We start from the raw sequence: 16,821 nt of genomic DNA on the forward strand, positions 1-16,821 counted from the left end.
TAATAACTCTCACGGGTTAAATTTTAATTATTATACAAATTTTTTTTATAGATATAAACTACACAATCAAATTTTAAATATTTGAATTACCCATAAATATAATAGATTTTGTAAATAAAAATTAAGTAAAAACTTAAATAATTATTTTATACCGCACTATGTGCGGGTTGTTACCTAGTATAGATTATAGTTCCCACATATTGTTAGAAAGAGATAAAAAAAAATCCAAACCAAATTCATAAATAGTTAAACATGATCATAGTGACTTATTATATATTGTTAGTTAAAAACATCATACCTATAAACTCTTCAAAGTCCACAAAGCCATCACCGTCTGCATCAAAAGTTTGAACCATCACAACACATTCTTCTTTTGTACGCTTTTCTCCTAGACGGTTCAACACAAAATGAATCTCACTCGCCGATATCTTCCCGTCACCATCCATATCATGCATATCAAAAGCTTTTTTCAGAACAGTTTCTTCATTATACCACCTTTCTAGCGCCAAACCCGAAACAAATTCCTCCAAGTCAATTTGACCATCACCATCCACGTCAAGCATTCCAAACATATTTTCAAGTTCTCCAGATGTTACTGAAGGAGTAAAAGCGCGTATTGCTTCGGCAAATTCGTACAATGAGATTTTCCCATCTTTGTTCTTGTCAACTCTCTGGAAGACCTTTGCAATAGACATCCTTGTTGTTTTGAGCAAGGGATGATGATGATGTAGATATTATGAAAGGTTTTTTAACAGAAAAAAAAAATTAATAATGATTCGATGGAAGAAATCAAAAACCAAATCTATATTTATAGGAGAAAATTGACTTAGATTCCTGCTAAGATTTGGTTTTGGAATGTGAAATATAATTGCGCTATGAATAGATTTTTTAGTCATTTATTTCTTATTTTTTTAATTTTTGTAAATTGCATTTTATCTCTGTAAGAAATATCATTTTCTTGTCATCAACATGCTTTATAAGAAATTCTTTAAATATAAATAATAAATATAATGCTTTAGTTTCATAGTTTCAAAATTACTCATTAACAAGATTTTAATACTTGTCAATTTTATCAATAAATTGTTGACACATGTCAATTCTACTATTCTAGATTTACTAAAATCATTATATAAAATATGTGAAAATTACAAACTTATCATAAAAAAGAAATTACACATAATTAAATAACAAAAAATATTAATCTATTAAAAAAACATTTAAACTAATTTCTAATTTATTTAGAGAAGATTTTTTTCATATTATAAGATTATCTCAAATTTATATGCAAAATCCTACTATATTAATTGAGAAGTAAAAATATGAAACTAATCTTATAAAGTGTAAAAATTTACATTGTCATGTCAGTGACCTGAATCAAATGTTTAACTTTTCAATAAAGGTAAAAATGTAATTATCTCAAAAAATTTAGACATTTTTTTATTTAATTTTGGTAAATTGCATTTTATCTCTGTAATAGTTATCATTTTTTGTCATCAACATGCTTTATGATAATAAATTCTTTAAATATAAATAAAAAATATGATGCTTTAGTGTCATAGTTTTATCTATAAATTGTAAAGACGTTTTGTTAATTATAGAAGATACTTTGTATATATATATCAAAAATATCTCTTTTCCTATGTCACTTTTCAAAAAATACTTATTATATAAAGTTTAGTTTTAAAGTTATTCATTAACAAGATTTTGATATTTGACTATTTATCAATTATATCAATAAAATGTTGAAAAATGTCAATTTTAGATTTACTAAATAATTATATAAAATATGTAAAAGTTATAAACTTATCATAAAAAAAAAAAGAAATCTACACATAAATAACAAAAAAATAATATTAATATATCAAAAAACCATTTAAACTAATTTCTAATTTATTTAGAGAAGCTCTTTTTGTATTATAGGATTATCTCAAATTTATATGCAAAATTGATGATTAATTTCAAATACTATATGATTGTTTATATTGTGTAGTCTTTTACATGATTAGTTTAATTCTTTTTACTATATAAAATTTGGTTTGATTGACAAAAGAAAAAAAACAAATTTGGTTTGAAAATTCATAACACTAAGCACCAAACATGAAGCAAATTCCTCAGCGTCGATTTGACCATCACCATCCACGTCAATCACTCTAAACATCTTGTCAAGTTCTTCAGATGTTACGGAATGAGTAAAAGCGCGAATTGCTTCGACAAATTCATCCCATCAGATTCTTCCATCTTTGTTCTTGTCAACTCTTTCAAAGATCTTTGCAACAGACATCATTGTTCTTTTGAGTAAGTGATGATGATGGAATATATTATCGGAGGGTTTTAACAAAGTAATAATAATTTTTATGGAAGAAATCAAAAACCAAATTTATATTTATAGGAGAAAATCGATTATTGTTTAGACTTCTGCAAAGATTTGGATTTTGAATGTGAAATCTAATTGCGTTATGAATAGATTTTTTAGACATTTATTTCTTATTTTTAAAAATCTAAAACTTTTATGGTTTTTAGAAAAGAAAAAAGCAAAAAAAAAAACAACATTTCCTTTTTTTCTCCCGATAAAACATTCTCTAAGGAAAAAGATGAAATTTAAAACACTCAGGAACAGATCTTTGCTAAACTGGGACATGCTCAACATAAATAATGTTAGCATTCAATTTAAACAATGATTTTTTATAGTTTACATATGGAACTACAGATGAAACTGATCTATCTACACCCATAAAGAACCAACCTTTTGGTTAGGTTTGAGAACAGAGAGAAGACTCTTCGCGCGAACATCTTTTAAATAACCGACGCCTATGTTATGAGACTAAAATATATTTATTTTACAAGTTACAAGTCCATTTAAAATAAAACAAATTCCTTTTTTTGGTCAAAACAAAATTATCGAATTTGGTTAATTTCAGTGAAGTTTATCTGAACTCATTTAATAATTATCAATACAAAATTTATTTCTTATAGTGAAAGAAAAAATTCTTGCAGTTCTTCTTTGTGATAAATTAATATTAATTGGGTAATCTATTCCATCTGTAGGAAAAAAAGAAAAATGGATTGGATTTTCATTAAAAAGTAACTAGAGTTTTATTGAACAATACTTTGGTTCACCCCTAGGGGAACCTCTCCATTCACCTCCTAATAAAATAAGACAATAAAATCTGTATACATTATTATAAAATTAAAAAACTTAAACCGCACTTTAATAAACCCAAACCGACATATATAAAATCTAAACTCTAAACATCTCATTTGTGAACCCAAACCGCATATATTTTCGTTCTACTTATAAAATCTAAACCCTAACTATCTTATTTGTGAACTCAAACCGAGATATAATTTCGTTCTAATTGTGAAATCTAAACCCTAACATCTCATTTGTGAACCCAAATCGACATATTATTTTGTTCTACTTGTAAAATCTAAACCCTAACTATCTCATTTGTGAACCCAAACCGACATATAATTTCGTTCTAATTGTAAAATCTAAACCTTAACCACCTCATTTGTAAACCCAAACCGACATATAATTTCGTTTTAATTGTAAAATCTAAACTCTAACCACTTCATTTGTAAACCCAAACCGACATAATTTTATTTTAAGTTTAAAAATCTAAACCAAGCCAATATTTAACTTTCGTTAATTAAAACTATACAGAATTTGTTTCCTTAATTTGGTTTGCTTTTTAATTTAATTTTAATTTATTTTTGAAATAAAATATTAGATAGAAAATTCTGATTGGCTGAGAGAAGAGGGGGTGAATGGAGAGGTTCATCCCTAGAGGTGAACCTAAGTATTTTTCAGTTTTATTTTAGTTTATGATGCAGCGCCAATAATTCTCTTGATCATAAGCTTGGGTTCATTATAAATTTTATTACCTTGCACGAGTATACATTACATTACAAAGAACGGAAAAAGAAAACAAATTAAAAAGTATGCATCAAAGTAAAATCAAATAAGACTGAAAAGGCTCGAATCAAACACATAAATATAATAATATTTTGGTCATTATTATACAACGATTTCTAATTCTTTGACTATGTGATCATATATATCTTATTTAGGGGAAAAAAAAAGTAGGAGCTTTTAGTTGTCAAGCAAATACAAAAGCATGATAACGATGAGAAAGTCAAATGGGGATAGATCTTGACACTTTGGGGTATACATGTCTGGCTGGGTGACCCATGATACGGCGACCCTTGGCGTGTTTGAAGATATAAACCACCGCACCAACTGGCCACTCGATGATTCCGGTTATCAGAAAAGCCACGAACCCTAGTGTTGGTCCGACCACTTTGCACCGACAAGGGTTTTGCCTCGTTCCGCACTGAATACACGCTGGAAACGCCATCGTTGATTTTGAGTATGTAGTATTTGTACTACGATCGATGAGTACACAAAGAGCTAACTATTTATATTATTGGAGAAATCAGATTCAAGGAAAGAGTAGGAAATGTGATTTGTTGAAGGTTATGAGAGACGTGTCTTTATAGGAGATAAATCAATTGAGTTTATTTAGTATCTTTCTTGTTTCCACGTAGGGTCATTGTGTTTTATATTGTAATGGTCATAGATATTTTTGGGTTTGATGTCGGCTTGTTACTATTTAATTGTTTTCTTGAATTTGAAGTTTTAAGTTTTAAAGAGGTGTCAATAAGAAGATAGACACGGTTCGGGGCCAGCACAAAAGGTCACCAAACACGTGGCTTAAGGTAATTGGAAAATAGTTGTGAAACTCTCTTACGCATATAGGCTTTTTTTAGAAGGTCACATTATGATTATGTCGGCGTGGCACGATGACTGTGCTTAAGGTATTTGAACTTTATGTAGAGCATCTCTGATGGGAAGTTCGCCCTAACCTCCTTTCCTCTCTAACATAACCATCGAGATCTGTTCTCTCGACGGTGCCGAGCCTGATCAACGTCGCTGAGTCTTGTTTTTTTCATCTCCACGGCTTTATCTTCCCTTGTAGTCTACTCGCTTCTAGTCTTAACTCTATCAGTTGTCTGTTGAGATTTCAGATCTCATCTCCGTCCTTGCGACAGTTTTAATCACCTTCTCCGCCTCCGCAGCTGGTTCCTCCCCTCGGTAAATCTATCACATCGAGTTCCCACCCCCTTGTTCCTGTTTGATAGATCCATCTATGTCCTTCTAGGCCCGGTTTTCGTCTGGTTCACTGCCCCATTAAACCGTCAAATTTAACATCTTACCGCTCCATGGATCGAGATCCTCTCACCAAGTGCTTTGCTTGGGTGCAGTTGGACGGAAGCTCTGTTTTGACGCTGGCACCGGTGAACTGTTTGACAAAAAAACCCTCCTACTTGGTGACCTAGCCCTGGGCATTCGGATTTTCGGATCGCATCAGATTTATTAATTCGGATTTCGGATAATTCAGATTGTGATATTTAATATCCGATTAGGATCCGTATGATTTTTGGATCGGATCGGATCGGATTCTTTCGGATTCGGATCGGATTTTGTTTTTTTTTGGAAAATCGAAATTAAACCGAATCATAACTATATTCGGTTTCGGATTCGGTTTAAATCCGAATTATCCGAAATTAATTCCACCTGATCAAAATATTAAATTCATCTGATCAACATATCAACCTAACAATACGTCAAACCAAAGTATCAACTACCAAACAATGTTTCAACTTATTCAAACCATAAAACATTACAAGTTCAACTTATTCAAACCATAAAACATGACAGGTTCAACTTATTCAAATGGAAATCAGTTCCAAAGAGAAAACTGAAGAAAACTGGAAAACAGAAACAACTCCAAACGAAAACAAAGACACTCTTCATTTCTCAACCATTCATCTCTTGATCTGTCCAAATATCACCTGTGTAAAACGATTACAAAAAGAAATAAGATCTAAAGACTTGATTCAAATGGATTCGAAAGAGATTTGTCACGCCATTTAACAAGACAAGATTCAAACAGAGACTAGTTCAAACCTTCTTAGAGACTTCTACGAGATTAGAGACTTCTAACTTCATCTTCACAACTTGCATAGAGACTCAAACTCAGAAAAAAAATAAAGAAGACAAAGTCAACAACTAATACTCAAATTTACAGTTGGAGGATATAATTAATAGAACTTACCTCTCTCAAGATTATCCTGCAGTTCAATTTCAGCAAGAAGTTGTTGAGTGGTAATCACTCCTTTCTCATTCACCTGAATTTCACTCTTTAACCACTGCTCACTGCACATTAGAACCTCAAGTAGGTAGTCAAGCAACTCCTAGATGGATCTAGTATTCTATTACTATTGCTAAAAGCAGATTCAGATGCAACTGAGGACACTTGCATAGCAAGTACATCCTTTGCTATTGAGGCTAAAATAGGATACTTCAAACTGTTCATCTTCCACCATCCCAAGACATCAACTGTATCCCAAGCTGGTTAGGCTTTGGAATCTCCACTTTGTCCTTCAGAGATAACTCTAACTCTATACTTGTATCTTGGAAACCTATCTCATTTACCATCTCTTCGTACATAGTATCTATCCTCTGATATTCCCGATCACTGTCAAAATCCATTTTGTGACAAAGATCACCTTGAGATTCTTGTCCACTCAGAGATGCTGTTGCAGTTTGCGACTGAGACTGAGAGCATGGTCCAGTTGTGGTCGCATTAGTACTATACTCATCAAACAGCTTCTTTAGAACATCACTGACTGACGTATTAAGCTCCTTTGATTCTGCACTATCTTTACCATATAGCATATCAAAACAAAGACTGGCAAACTTCATTTTCTTCCTTGGATCAAACACAGTAGCTACGATCAACATCTTATTCAGCTTCTTTAATCCACCCCAATACTTATCAAACTTGTCTCTCATAGTATTTGCCTTTGACCAAAATAAGCTTCTCATCAGGATTCATGCTCAATGCTATCAGATTCTTTTCTATTGTTACAATTTCATTGTAACACTTATAAGAGCTGACAGTAGATGATGCTGAAACCACTAAGGTGGAGTTGTAGAAGATGACTAAAAACTTTACTAACCTTTCTATTTGATCCCAATCATCTTTCTTTGGTGGCTCACTCCTCTGTTTTCCTTCAACGCTTTCAGTGAAATAGTCATTATATAACTTATCTTCAGCCTCCATTCTATCAAAGGCCAACCTGAACTTCAACGCTCTTGTTAACATCAGAAAAGTGGAATTCCATCTGGTCTTACAGTCCAATGATAAACTGCCCCTAGTCATCTTTCCTGATTCCACTTTCTGCTCAAATGCTTCGACTCTTTTATTAGAACCTCTGATATATTGAACAGCATTCCGAACAGCTTCCACACTCTCATTAAGTTCCTGTAAACCATCCCTCACGACTAAGTTAATGATGTGAGCACAACAACGCAGATGCAGAAACTTACCACCTAACACTAATGCATCATTTCCTACTAAGCTGAATGTATCCTTGAACTTCTTTATAGCATTGGTGTTTGCAGTAGCATTATCAACTGTGATAGTGAAGATCTTCTTTATTCCCCATTCAGCCAAACAGTCGAGAAGAACAGAATTTATTGTTGACCCTGTATGGTCAAAGACATGCTTGAACCCGATAATCATCTTCCGTAACTGCCAATCAGCATCAACAAAATGTGCTGTGATGACCATGTAGCTAGCTCCTGTTGTAGGTGCAACCCATATATCTGTTATCAGAGAAATACTTTGCTTATTAGCACCAATAACCTTCATCATTTCTGCTTTCTTCTTCACATATGTCTCAACAATGTCTCTTGTTGCCATTCTCCGGGAATGAGGTCTGTAGAGTTTAACCTTATTGCAGAAGTTTTTCCAAGCCAAACTTTCAATAAATGAAAGTGGCAATTCACCTAGAACCAGCATCTCATTAGAAGCTTCCCTAAACACATCTGCAGTAACTCTAGCCAAGTGCAAACCACCACCATCTGCAGTAGGATTTAAAACATGCTGAGCCTGATTTCTGGATTCCTGCCAAACCTTGTACTCTTTGCATATTTTGAGATGATTTTTCAGACAAGAAGTTCCATTTGATGTCGCACAACCCATTTCTCTAATACAATAATGACAACGACATCTATCTTTCTTTCCCGTGATTCTTGTAAAATGATCCCACACCCATGACCTTGGTATTACTCTATCTTTCTTCTTCTTCTTTGTCTTAGCATCAGCTTGCTTTTTCCTTTTGTACCCAGTTTCAAGACCACTACTACTTGTGTGACCAGCTTCATCAGACTCTACTTTGTCTCCATCCTTTTCTTTATCAAAATCATTTGCGGGTGGAGGTGAGGAAGAACCCATCTGTAATAATTCATTTGCAGAGACAGACTAATTAGACAACTATATACAAGTAACAAGTTTATAAAGAGAAGGAAAAGCTAATCAATCACAATATTAATATATAAAGTCAATCAATCACAAATCATCATGAGCAAATATTCTATAAAAGTGTTTAGCCTCTAACATCAATTCTCTCACAAAGCTATAAAGCTTCTATAGGCAAATAAAATTAGACACATATCAAGACCAGATCAAAGCTTGATCAAATCGAACACAATCATGACCAGCTTCTATTAACCATTCAAACAAAATCATGACCAGCTTCTATTAACCATTCAAACAAAATCATGACCAGCTTCGGTAAGCAAATAAAATCAAACAAATATTTGTTGAAAAAATATATTGTTGCCTACTACAAGATCTCTCTCTACAAGATCTCTCTCTATTAAGTATCAACTAGATATGACTTATGAAAGCAAAGAACAATGTCTAACTATGAACAATGTCTAACAATGACTTCATAGTTTCAACTTTCAAGCAACCCACAGAAAAACCAACAGCCTTCAACATCGATTCCATCATTAAAATCGAAGTTTTGGTTGATAAAAAAATAAGCAGAGAAGAAGGTATTTTCAACTAATTAAGCAGAGGAGAACAAAGCAGCAGATATCTATTTTGAACTAATTAAACTCAAAGAGGAGAAAATAGCATCAGAGAAGAAGTACCTGCGATTGATTTTTTGACCCAGCCGCCGATAGAAGAGAAGGCTCTCCTCGGAGTGACTCGTTATCAACTAGGGCTTCCAGTTTAACAAGTGGGACTTGAAAATCAATATATAGCAAAGGAAACTAGGGTTGAGAGGCGAGAGGCGAGAGTCGAGACAAAAGAGAGGTCTCACCACTTAGTCCACAAAGGTTCAGTGTCGAGAGGTGAGAGTGGAGACAAAAGACGTTAGGATGGTGAAGGACATATTACAGATGTCATATTGTGTATCAGTGTATATATATGTGTATTCGGTTTTGTGGATATCCGATTAGAATTTGGTTCGGATCGGTTTATAACCAAAATCCGAAATACAATCACTACAAAAACCGATCGGTTTTGATAGACTATCCGAAACCGAAATAAATCGGATAGTTCGGATCAGATCGGATCGGTTTTTGCGGATCCGGATTATATGCCCAGGGCTATGGTGACCTCTGCTTCTCTCCCGATAACTCTTTGTCCTAGGTCATTTCTCCACTCTCATTCTCAAACTCTGGAAGATAGTTTACGGTGTTTAAACTATAAGTCATCCCTGACCTGGAAACGCCTTAGACCCACTAGCTTTAATGTCATAGCAAGCCCAAATCGGTTAATGTCTTTGTATCCTGCTTGGTCAAGACGAGTTACACTCGGTAGCAGATCCCTAGATTAGTTCGATTGTGTGTGGATCTTCTTTGTGTCAAGGTCAATTAAAGAGCTTGGTTTGGAAGTTTGCATTGCTGCTCGTTGATAATGTTTTTGCCCTGCCAATCGGTTTAACGTTATTGCTTGCTCTCCCTGATCCTTTAGCATACATATTACCAATAGCTCCATTGTTTCAGTGTTAACTTGTAACTAGGTCAAGTCTGAATCGCTTTTGTTGGGTCTGTAATGGGGCTTTAGAAATCTGTCCACTTACCACTCCCCATTAACCCCGTCTGACGAATTCAACCACCTCTTCCCCCTAGCTGATACAACTCTGTTTTTAATGTGTCTTAGATTGCTGAAAACTCTATTTACCTCAATCCCTTTAGGCCTTCTTGTCTCTGTTTTAACTGGTGCAAAACACCACGTTAGCATAGCAAAAGACCTTCTAGGATGGCTAGATAGATACTCTTGTCAAGTTCAGATGGAAACATTGTATCACGCCCCCCTTGAACCCCCAGCCCCTTGTCTAACCACTCGTCTAAAGCTCTGAAGCTCGGGTCTGATCTCTTATCCCAATGTTAAGCTGAATACAAGCTTTGTGTGGATTTCCTTAACCTCCATGGTCTTTGGTTTCATGTGAGGGAGGACCCACCTGTTCTGTTACAGTTTTACATTCATTGTTTGCGTTTCCCGGTCGTAGTTTCATCTAAAGCCTTGAGATTTGTTGTGAAAGTATGAGGGACTTTGAGCCAATGCTTGTGAACCTTCTCTTGATGGCGAGGAAACCTACTTTTGTCCCATCAGTGGAACACTTGTTCAAAAGCTCTTATGCATTTCTTGCGCGAGCCGTTTATGACCATTCCTTGGTCGAGGATGTCAAGAAGCCTGTCTTCATGTTCGAATCCGCCTTGGTCCCAACTAATTTCTCAAAGAATGCAAGCTTTTCAAAGTTGCACATCACCTTGGAAAACTCATGGCGCCCTTATCTTTTCTTTTCTCATTGTATTGCCTTTGTTTCAAGTTGTATGAACTATCCTCTTTTGAGGTTTTAATTTGAATGAAGATCTTGTTTGACCAAAAAAAAAATGTAGAGCATCTCTATCACTCTATGCATAATGCATGTCAGAATGATCAATCGATTGAAATTTTATTCCGATGATATATCAAAACCAGTTTCAAAAAAAATTTGAAAATAGATGAATAATACATCTTCTTAGGTGATAGGGTTGTTACAAATCTTTAGAAAATCACAACAAATAATAGATAATATTCTTGTTTTCCTAATATTTGCTAATGCACCCGCAACAATCTTAAAGACAATAGATAATCTTCTATTGTTGTTAGATAATCTTCTTGTTTTCCTAATATTTGCTAATGCACTCGCAACAATCTTTAGACAATAGATAATCTTCTATTAACAACAATAGATAATCTTCTCGTTTTCATAATATTTGCTAATGCACTCACAAAATTCTTTAGACAATCACAAAACTATTGTATAATCTTGAATTTTGATAGGAGGAACATGAATATAACATCTTACTGTAGTTACTTATCTCACCTTCTCGAGTATACGGATTCTGCAGGATCATTGGACATTTAGGGCTACATGAATTACCGAACTTTATAAAAACTAGAATTATCCTTGGGCCTTGGGCTTTGAAGATGGAACATAGAATCCAAATCAAACTAGATCAATTTCGCCAACAGAGAAAAAAAAAATCAAAAAACATCTTGAGATTTGACTTTGAGCAAGGAGATCAGCAGAGTGATTTGTAAAGAAACGTAATTTGTCAAAAACATAAAATATAAATAAATTATAAACTAAAATAATTAATAATAATTATAGTTTCGAAACATTGTTAGAAAGAGATCAAAACAAATCCAAACCAAATTCATAAATAATTAAACATGATCATAGTGACTTATTATATATTGTTAGTTGGAAATTATCATAGTTTTAAACTCTTCAAAGTCCACAAAACCATCGCCGTCTGCATCAACAGCTTGAACCATCGCAACACATTCTTCCATTGTATGATTTTTTCCTTGACGGTTCAACACAAAATGAATATCACTCGCCGATATCTTCCCGTCACCATCCATATCATATGAATCAAAAGTTTGTTTCAGAGCAGTTTCAACATTAACATTTCCTAGCACCACACCCAAAGCAAATTCCTCAATGTCAATTTGACCATCACCATCCAGGTCAAGCACTCTAAACATATTCTCAAGTTCTTCAGATGTTATTGAAGAAGTAAAGACGCGTATTGCTTCCACAAATTCGTCGCATGAGATTTTCCCATCTTTGTTCTTGTCAACCGTCTCAAAGACCTCTACAAGAGACATCGTTGTTGTTTTTGAGTAAGGGATGATGATGATGTAGATATTATGAAAAGTTTTTAACAAAATAAATAAAATGAACAATGTTTTGATGGAAGAAATCAAAAACCAAAACTATATTTATAGAAGAAAATCGATTACTGTTTAGATTCCTGTTAAGATTTGGTTTTGGACTTTTTAAGACATTTTAAAATTTTTAATCTTTTTAAATTGTATTTTATCTCTATAAAAAATATCATTTTTTGTCATCAACATGTTTTATAATAATAAATTATTTAAATATAAATAATAAATATAATGCTTTAGTATAATAGTTTTATCTATAAATTGTAAAGGCATTTTGTTAATTATAGAAGGTACTTTGTATATTATATAAAGTTTGGTATCAAAGTTACTCATTAACAAAATTTTGATACTTGTCAATTATATCAATAAAATGTTGACAAATGTCATAATTTTTTTATTAATATATCAAAAACCATTTAAACTAATTTATTATTTATTTAGAGAAGCTATTTTTGTATTATAAGATTATCTCAAATTTATATGCAAAATTGTTGATTAATTTCAAATACTATTATTGTTTATATTGTGTAGTCTTTTACATTATTAGTTTAATTCTTTTTACTATATAAAACTTGGTTTGAAAATTAGTCATTTAGATGATTGTAACACGTGTTAAGTTTATCGATAAGTTTTTAATAAGTTGGAAAAAAGAAAAATAGAAAAGTACTAACAAAGTTGGTTTTCAAAATTAATTGTGAACGCGATCTTGACATGTGTCGATTTATCGATTTAAGATATTAACTCAAAAAAGTTGGTAACGTAAGCAAGACAAGTGTTAATGTATCGAACTAAGATTACGACACATGTCAAATGAAAATGTTTTATTTTTATCTCATATATCCTAAAACAAACACTTGAGGCGAGATTACAACACTACAACCAATCCTGACAATTTAGTTAAAAAAATTCTCTTATTTATTTCAATTTCATTTTCTAATTAGAAAATTTGCAATAATTTATAATAAATTTAATTTATATGTATATATATATATATATTCCCTTTTTTAGTTAAAGATATGTAAGAAGGGTATTTGTTTCTTATTTTTTTTTAAATCTTATGATGTAATATTTTTGGATTGTTTATTTTAGTTTATATTGTGTATCTTTAAATTATTTAAGGTTCATATATCGTCGTGGTAATAATTCTTTTATTTAATTAATTAACTCTCAATTTCTCAACATTTATTGGCTGGTAATAAACTCATTGCAATTGAGTATATATTTTTAATGAATTTTTTTTGGAGTAAACAAAATATGTCCATAAAAATTTTGTAGCTAAAGAAAGTATGCTGAAGTGAAACATATAATTGGCTTAAGGTGTTCATAGAGACATTTAATAGGTAATGATTGCCACATTTGGGTTTCAAGAAATATGGTATTGTATGCAAAGATGCTTAAAATAATTGATTTGTCCACCTGTGTAACCAAAATGCATTTATCTCAAATATCTTAAGAGAGTTTCATATTCAAGCGTGCTTGAGCTGTGAAAGTTTCATAATAGATGACTTTTAGGAAAGTGATTGTTGGAATTATGCAAGTAAAGAAAAAACATGAAAAATATTACTTGATGATTTGTAAGATCGGTAAACAAGTGTTTAAAACCGCTTGCATATAGTATACCGGTCGTCCGATAAAAGTGGGCTCATATGCCTAGAAAGGATGTGGATCCCACTTAAGATGTGATGGTCAAAGTGTTGCAGACTTGCAGTGATAAGAGTTTATTTTAACAATAAAATATTTTTGATTGTAAAAATACATTTTAGTAGTAAACTATATAGTAAAACTGGATGTTAATAAGATGACGGTTTGACAACAAGTTTGCATGTAAAATAATTTGTGAAACCATAATAATTTAGCAAGATTGCGAAATCACGTTTGGCGATTTGGTAATAATAATAACGATGAGTATTTGGTGAAACTTTTGATTTAGCTTTAGATTATAATAAGAAATTTACAATATACAATTATAAATTATAGTATTAAAGCACAAATGAATATATTTTTTCCTAACTAAACAGGTATAAAGTATATATATTTAGTGAAGTGACTTTAGTACAGTGGCAGGAGGTAAGTCCATTTGTAGAAGACACCATCACACCCGGGATCGAGTCCCGGCTCCTACGAATGTAAGAATTTGGCTAATAGGCCGGCCAGTTGTGGCCCAATGGTTGACAAAAAAAAAAGTATATATATATTTAGTTTTTATGAATAGTTTATATCTATAAATATTAATATACCTTTTTGTTAAATTTAAATCTATAGAATTTTAAAACAAGCACATCTGGCGGGTCCTAGTTTAGTATTGATCTAAAGTAGATCCGGAAAATATTTCTCATATTTTTCTTGTCTACAATATTTCTTTTTACAGTTTACAAATGTTTCTACATGAAAGTGGTATAATCATATATATATAAGTAAGGTTTTGGTCTCTCCTTATTGGTTGATTTTCATTTAATACTTTTAATTTTTTTTTTAATTTTTTTAATTTGTTTTCTAATTGTTTAATTGCTTTAAATAATATTTAAGACCCAATTAACACAATACATTTAATTCATACATTAAAATAAAATTATAACTGAAAATAAATTAAATTATGCATTAATCATATTCCACCACTCAATTTATTCAAACGGGTGAGTTACTAGAATATTACATAAAAGCTTCCTTATTACAAAAGTAACACACAATTGTTGGTAATTACTAGAATAAACTTTGTACCCATACTACCCTTGAAACTAGTGTTGAGAAAAAAGCGTAATTACGGGTAATGCCATTAGTAAAAAAAAACATTGGAAACTGGGACTAAGTCTACCAATCCTTTGATGGTAGATTTATACAGGTGGACTAATTAAAGGTGTACGTCAGATATTTTTGGTACACTTAGTTGTAGTCTTGGTACACTTAACGGTCAACGTAGATGGTACACTTAGTTGAAGTGTTGGTACACTTATCGGTGGACGTATATGTGTATCAAAAACTAAGTGTACCAAAAATATCTGACGTACACCTTCAACAGTCAATATGACCCAAAAGATATTTATGGTAGACTAATGGCCTGTTGCGACAGATTTATGCGACATACCTCATCCTTTACAGTTATTTTTGGTATACTTTGTTTGTTTTTCTCAATAATTTTCGTAGTGTATTGGTAGACTTCTAGTCTGTGGTAGATTTAGTAGGCATTTTTGACAGCTGTAAAGTCTTACCAGAATAATACAAATTTGTTTGAGCTGGCAAAGACAGTCTAGCGTTGTGATAGACTTATTGGGGATAGATCTAAACAACGTTTGCTGTTCTTCCGATTAATGGTGTTCATGTAATAAAGTTTGTAGCAGATTCATCAATCGTGTTCTGTTTATCGGCCGGAGCAAACGTCTTTTTCCTACTCAGTTTCGGAAATCTTTCCTCTGGGTTCATCCATGGAAGAGCAAGATATCGTTTCGGAAATCTATATAGCTCAATTTTTATAGGTTTTTAATTTAGAAATCAGATGTTGAGACAAAAATCTATAATAGTTGAGTAAAAACCCCACAAGTGAAACCAAAAAAATAGACATAAGTCGTGAAAAAATAAAGTGAGGCAGGGGAAATTAGGGTTTTCAGTCGTATGTTAGAGGTAGAAGACGAGGATATTCTGGTAATTTTGGGTTCATTAAACCTAAAATCAAACGTGTACGTACATATAAACGTGTACGTACATATGAACTTATACATACATAATGTTCTTGAGATTAGTGTACGTACATAACGTTCTTTTGCTTAGTGTAGGTCCATAAATCCGTTTTAATAAACAATATTATTGTAATTTTGTAGTCATCTTCAACATATCTTCTTCTACAATCCTAGCTAATATTGTCGTTGTTGTTCACCGGAAATGGAATAAGTAAGAGATGTTACTAGAAAAAGTAAGAGATGTTACTAGAACAACCTATGTAATTCATAATTGTTTATTTATTTATTATATTTTTGAGAGGTAATGAATAATAACCACACAAAATTACATTTTAACTATAGAAGATTATATTTAGATAACATAAATATATAATACTCAGTTCAACTAGGTACAACTAAATATATATTTAGATTTGCATTTATATTTAAAATATGAAAATGATAATTAAGGTTATAAGAATTTCTTTACATATTGAACTATTAAATAACCATGTTTAATCAACAATACAAGAATTTATCACTTTCTAATATATACTATCGTTTTCACATAAAACACTCTTTATAGTATAAGGAAGACTTAGTAAGTGATCACCTCAAATGAAGCAAAAGAGGTGAAACCAAGTTTTTATGAACATTATGTTATGAAAACCTTGTATATGCTAATTAATAGTGATAAATCTTGTGGCCAACTGCTAATTAATAATTTATATTATAGTCCAATTGGAAATACGAAAAAAATGCAAAAGTTCAACTATGGATATGAGAGTACAATTGGATAACTATGTATAGTTATGTGTATACCAAATAAATTTTTACTAATATCATGTTGTCTTTGGTTCATTTTACCACAATGTGATGATTTTAAATGAATATCCAGCCGCCAAAACTCTATTTTTTATTCGTTTTCACATGATCCATATTTAAACTTATTTTAATAGCTCTAGTACAGTTGCACCAAGTAGTTCAAATTTTACTAAACTTTTCTACCTAAGTGATCTAGTTGTACATAAAACCTCACATTCACCCTAAAATTCTATTAATTACAACCAAACAAATCTCTA

The 16,821-nt window shown here is 32.0% G+C and overlaps 1 protein-coding gene and 3 pseudogenes across 2 annotated transcripts; 1 reads left to right on the plus strand and 3 right to left on the minus strand.

Moving 5' to 3' along the window:
* Nucleotides 1-206: 206 nt before the first annotated feature.
* LOC104772318 (putative calcium-binding protein CML32 pseudogene) lies at nucleotides 207-728 on the minus strand (annotated as a pseudogene).
* Nucleotides 729-3,975: 3,247 nt separating this feature from the next.
* LOC104770049 (uncharacterized) lies at nucleotides 3,976-4,500 on the minus strand. Its single transcript, XM_010494399.3, has one exon. It carries the CDS (start codon nucleotides 4,356-4,358, stop codon nucleotides 4,137-4,139), a length of 222 nt encoding a protein of 73 aa, XP_010492701.1. The 5' UTR covers nucleotides 4,359-4,500; the 3' UTR covers nucleotides 3,976-4,136.
* Nucleotides 4,501-9,474: 4,974 nt separating this feature from the next.
* Nucleotides 9,475-10,729, plus strand: LOC147918588 (uncharacterized; annotated as a pseudogene).
* Nucleotides 10,730-11,466: 737 nt separating this feature from the next.
* LOC104772320 (putative calcium-binding protein CML32 pseudogene) lies at nucleotides 11,467-12,140 on the minus strand (annotated as a pseudogene). Its single transcript, XR_015593688.1, has one exon. The product of XR_015593688.1 is annotated as a putative calcium-binding protein CML32 pseudogene (transcript).
* Between the last annotated feature and the right edge of the window lie 4,681 nt (nucleotides 12,141-16,821).

This window comes from Camelina sativa, chromosome 20, assembly GCF_030686135.1.
Source record: "Camelina sativa cultivar CO46 ecotype springtype chromosome 20, ASM3068613v1".
In the NCBI taxonomy this organism is placed as follows: Eukaryota; Viridiplantae; Streptophyta; class Magnoliopsida; order Brassicales; family Brassicaceae; genus Camelina; species Camelina sativa.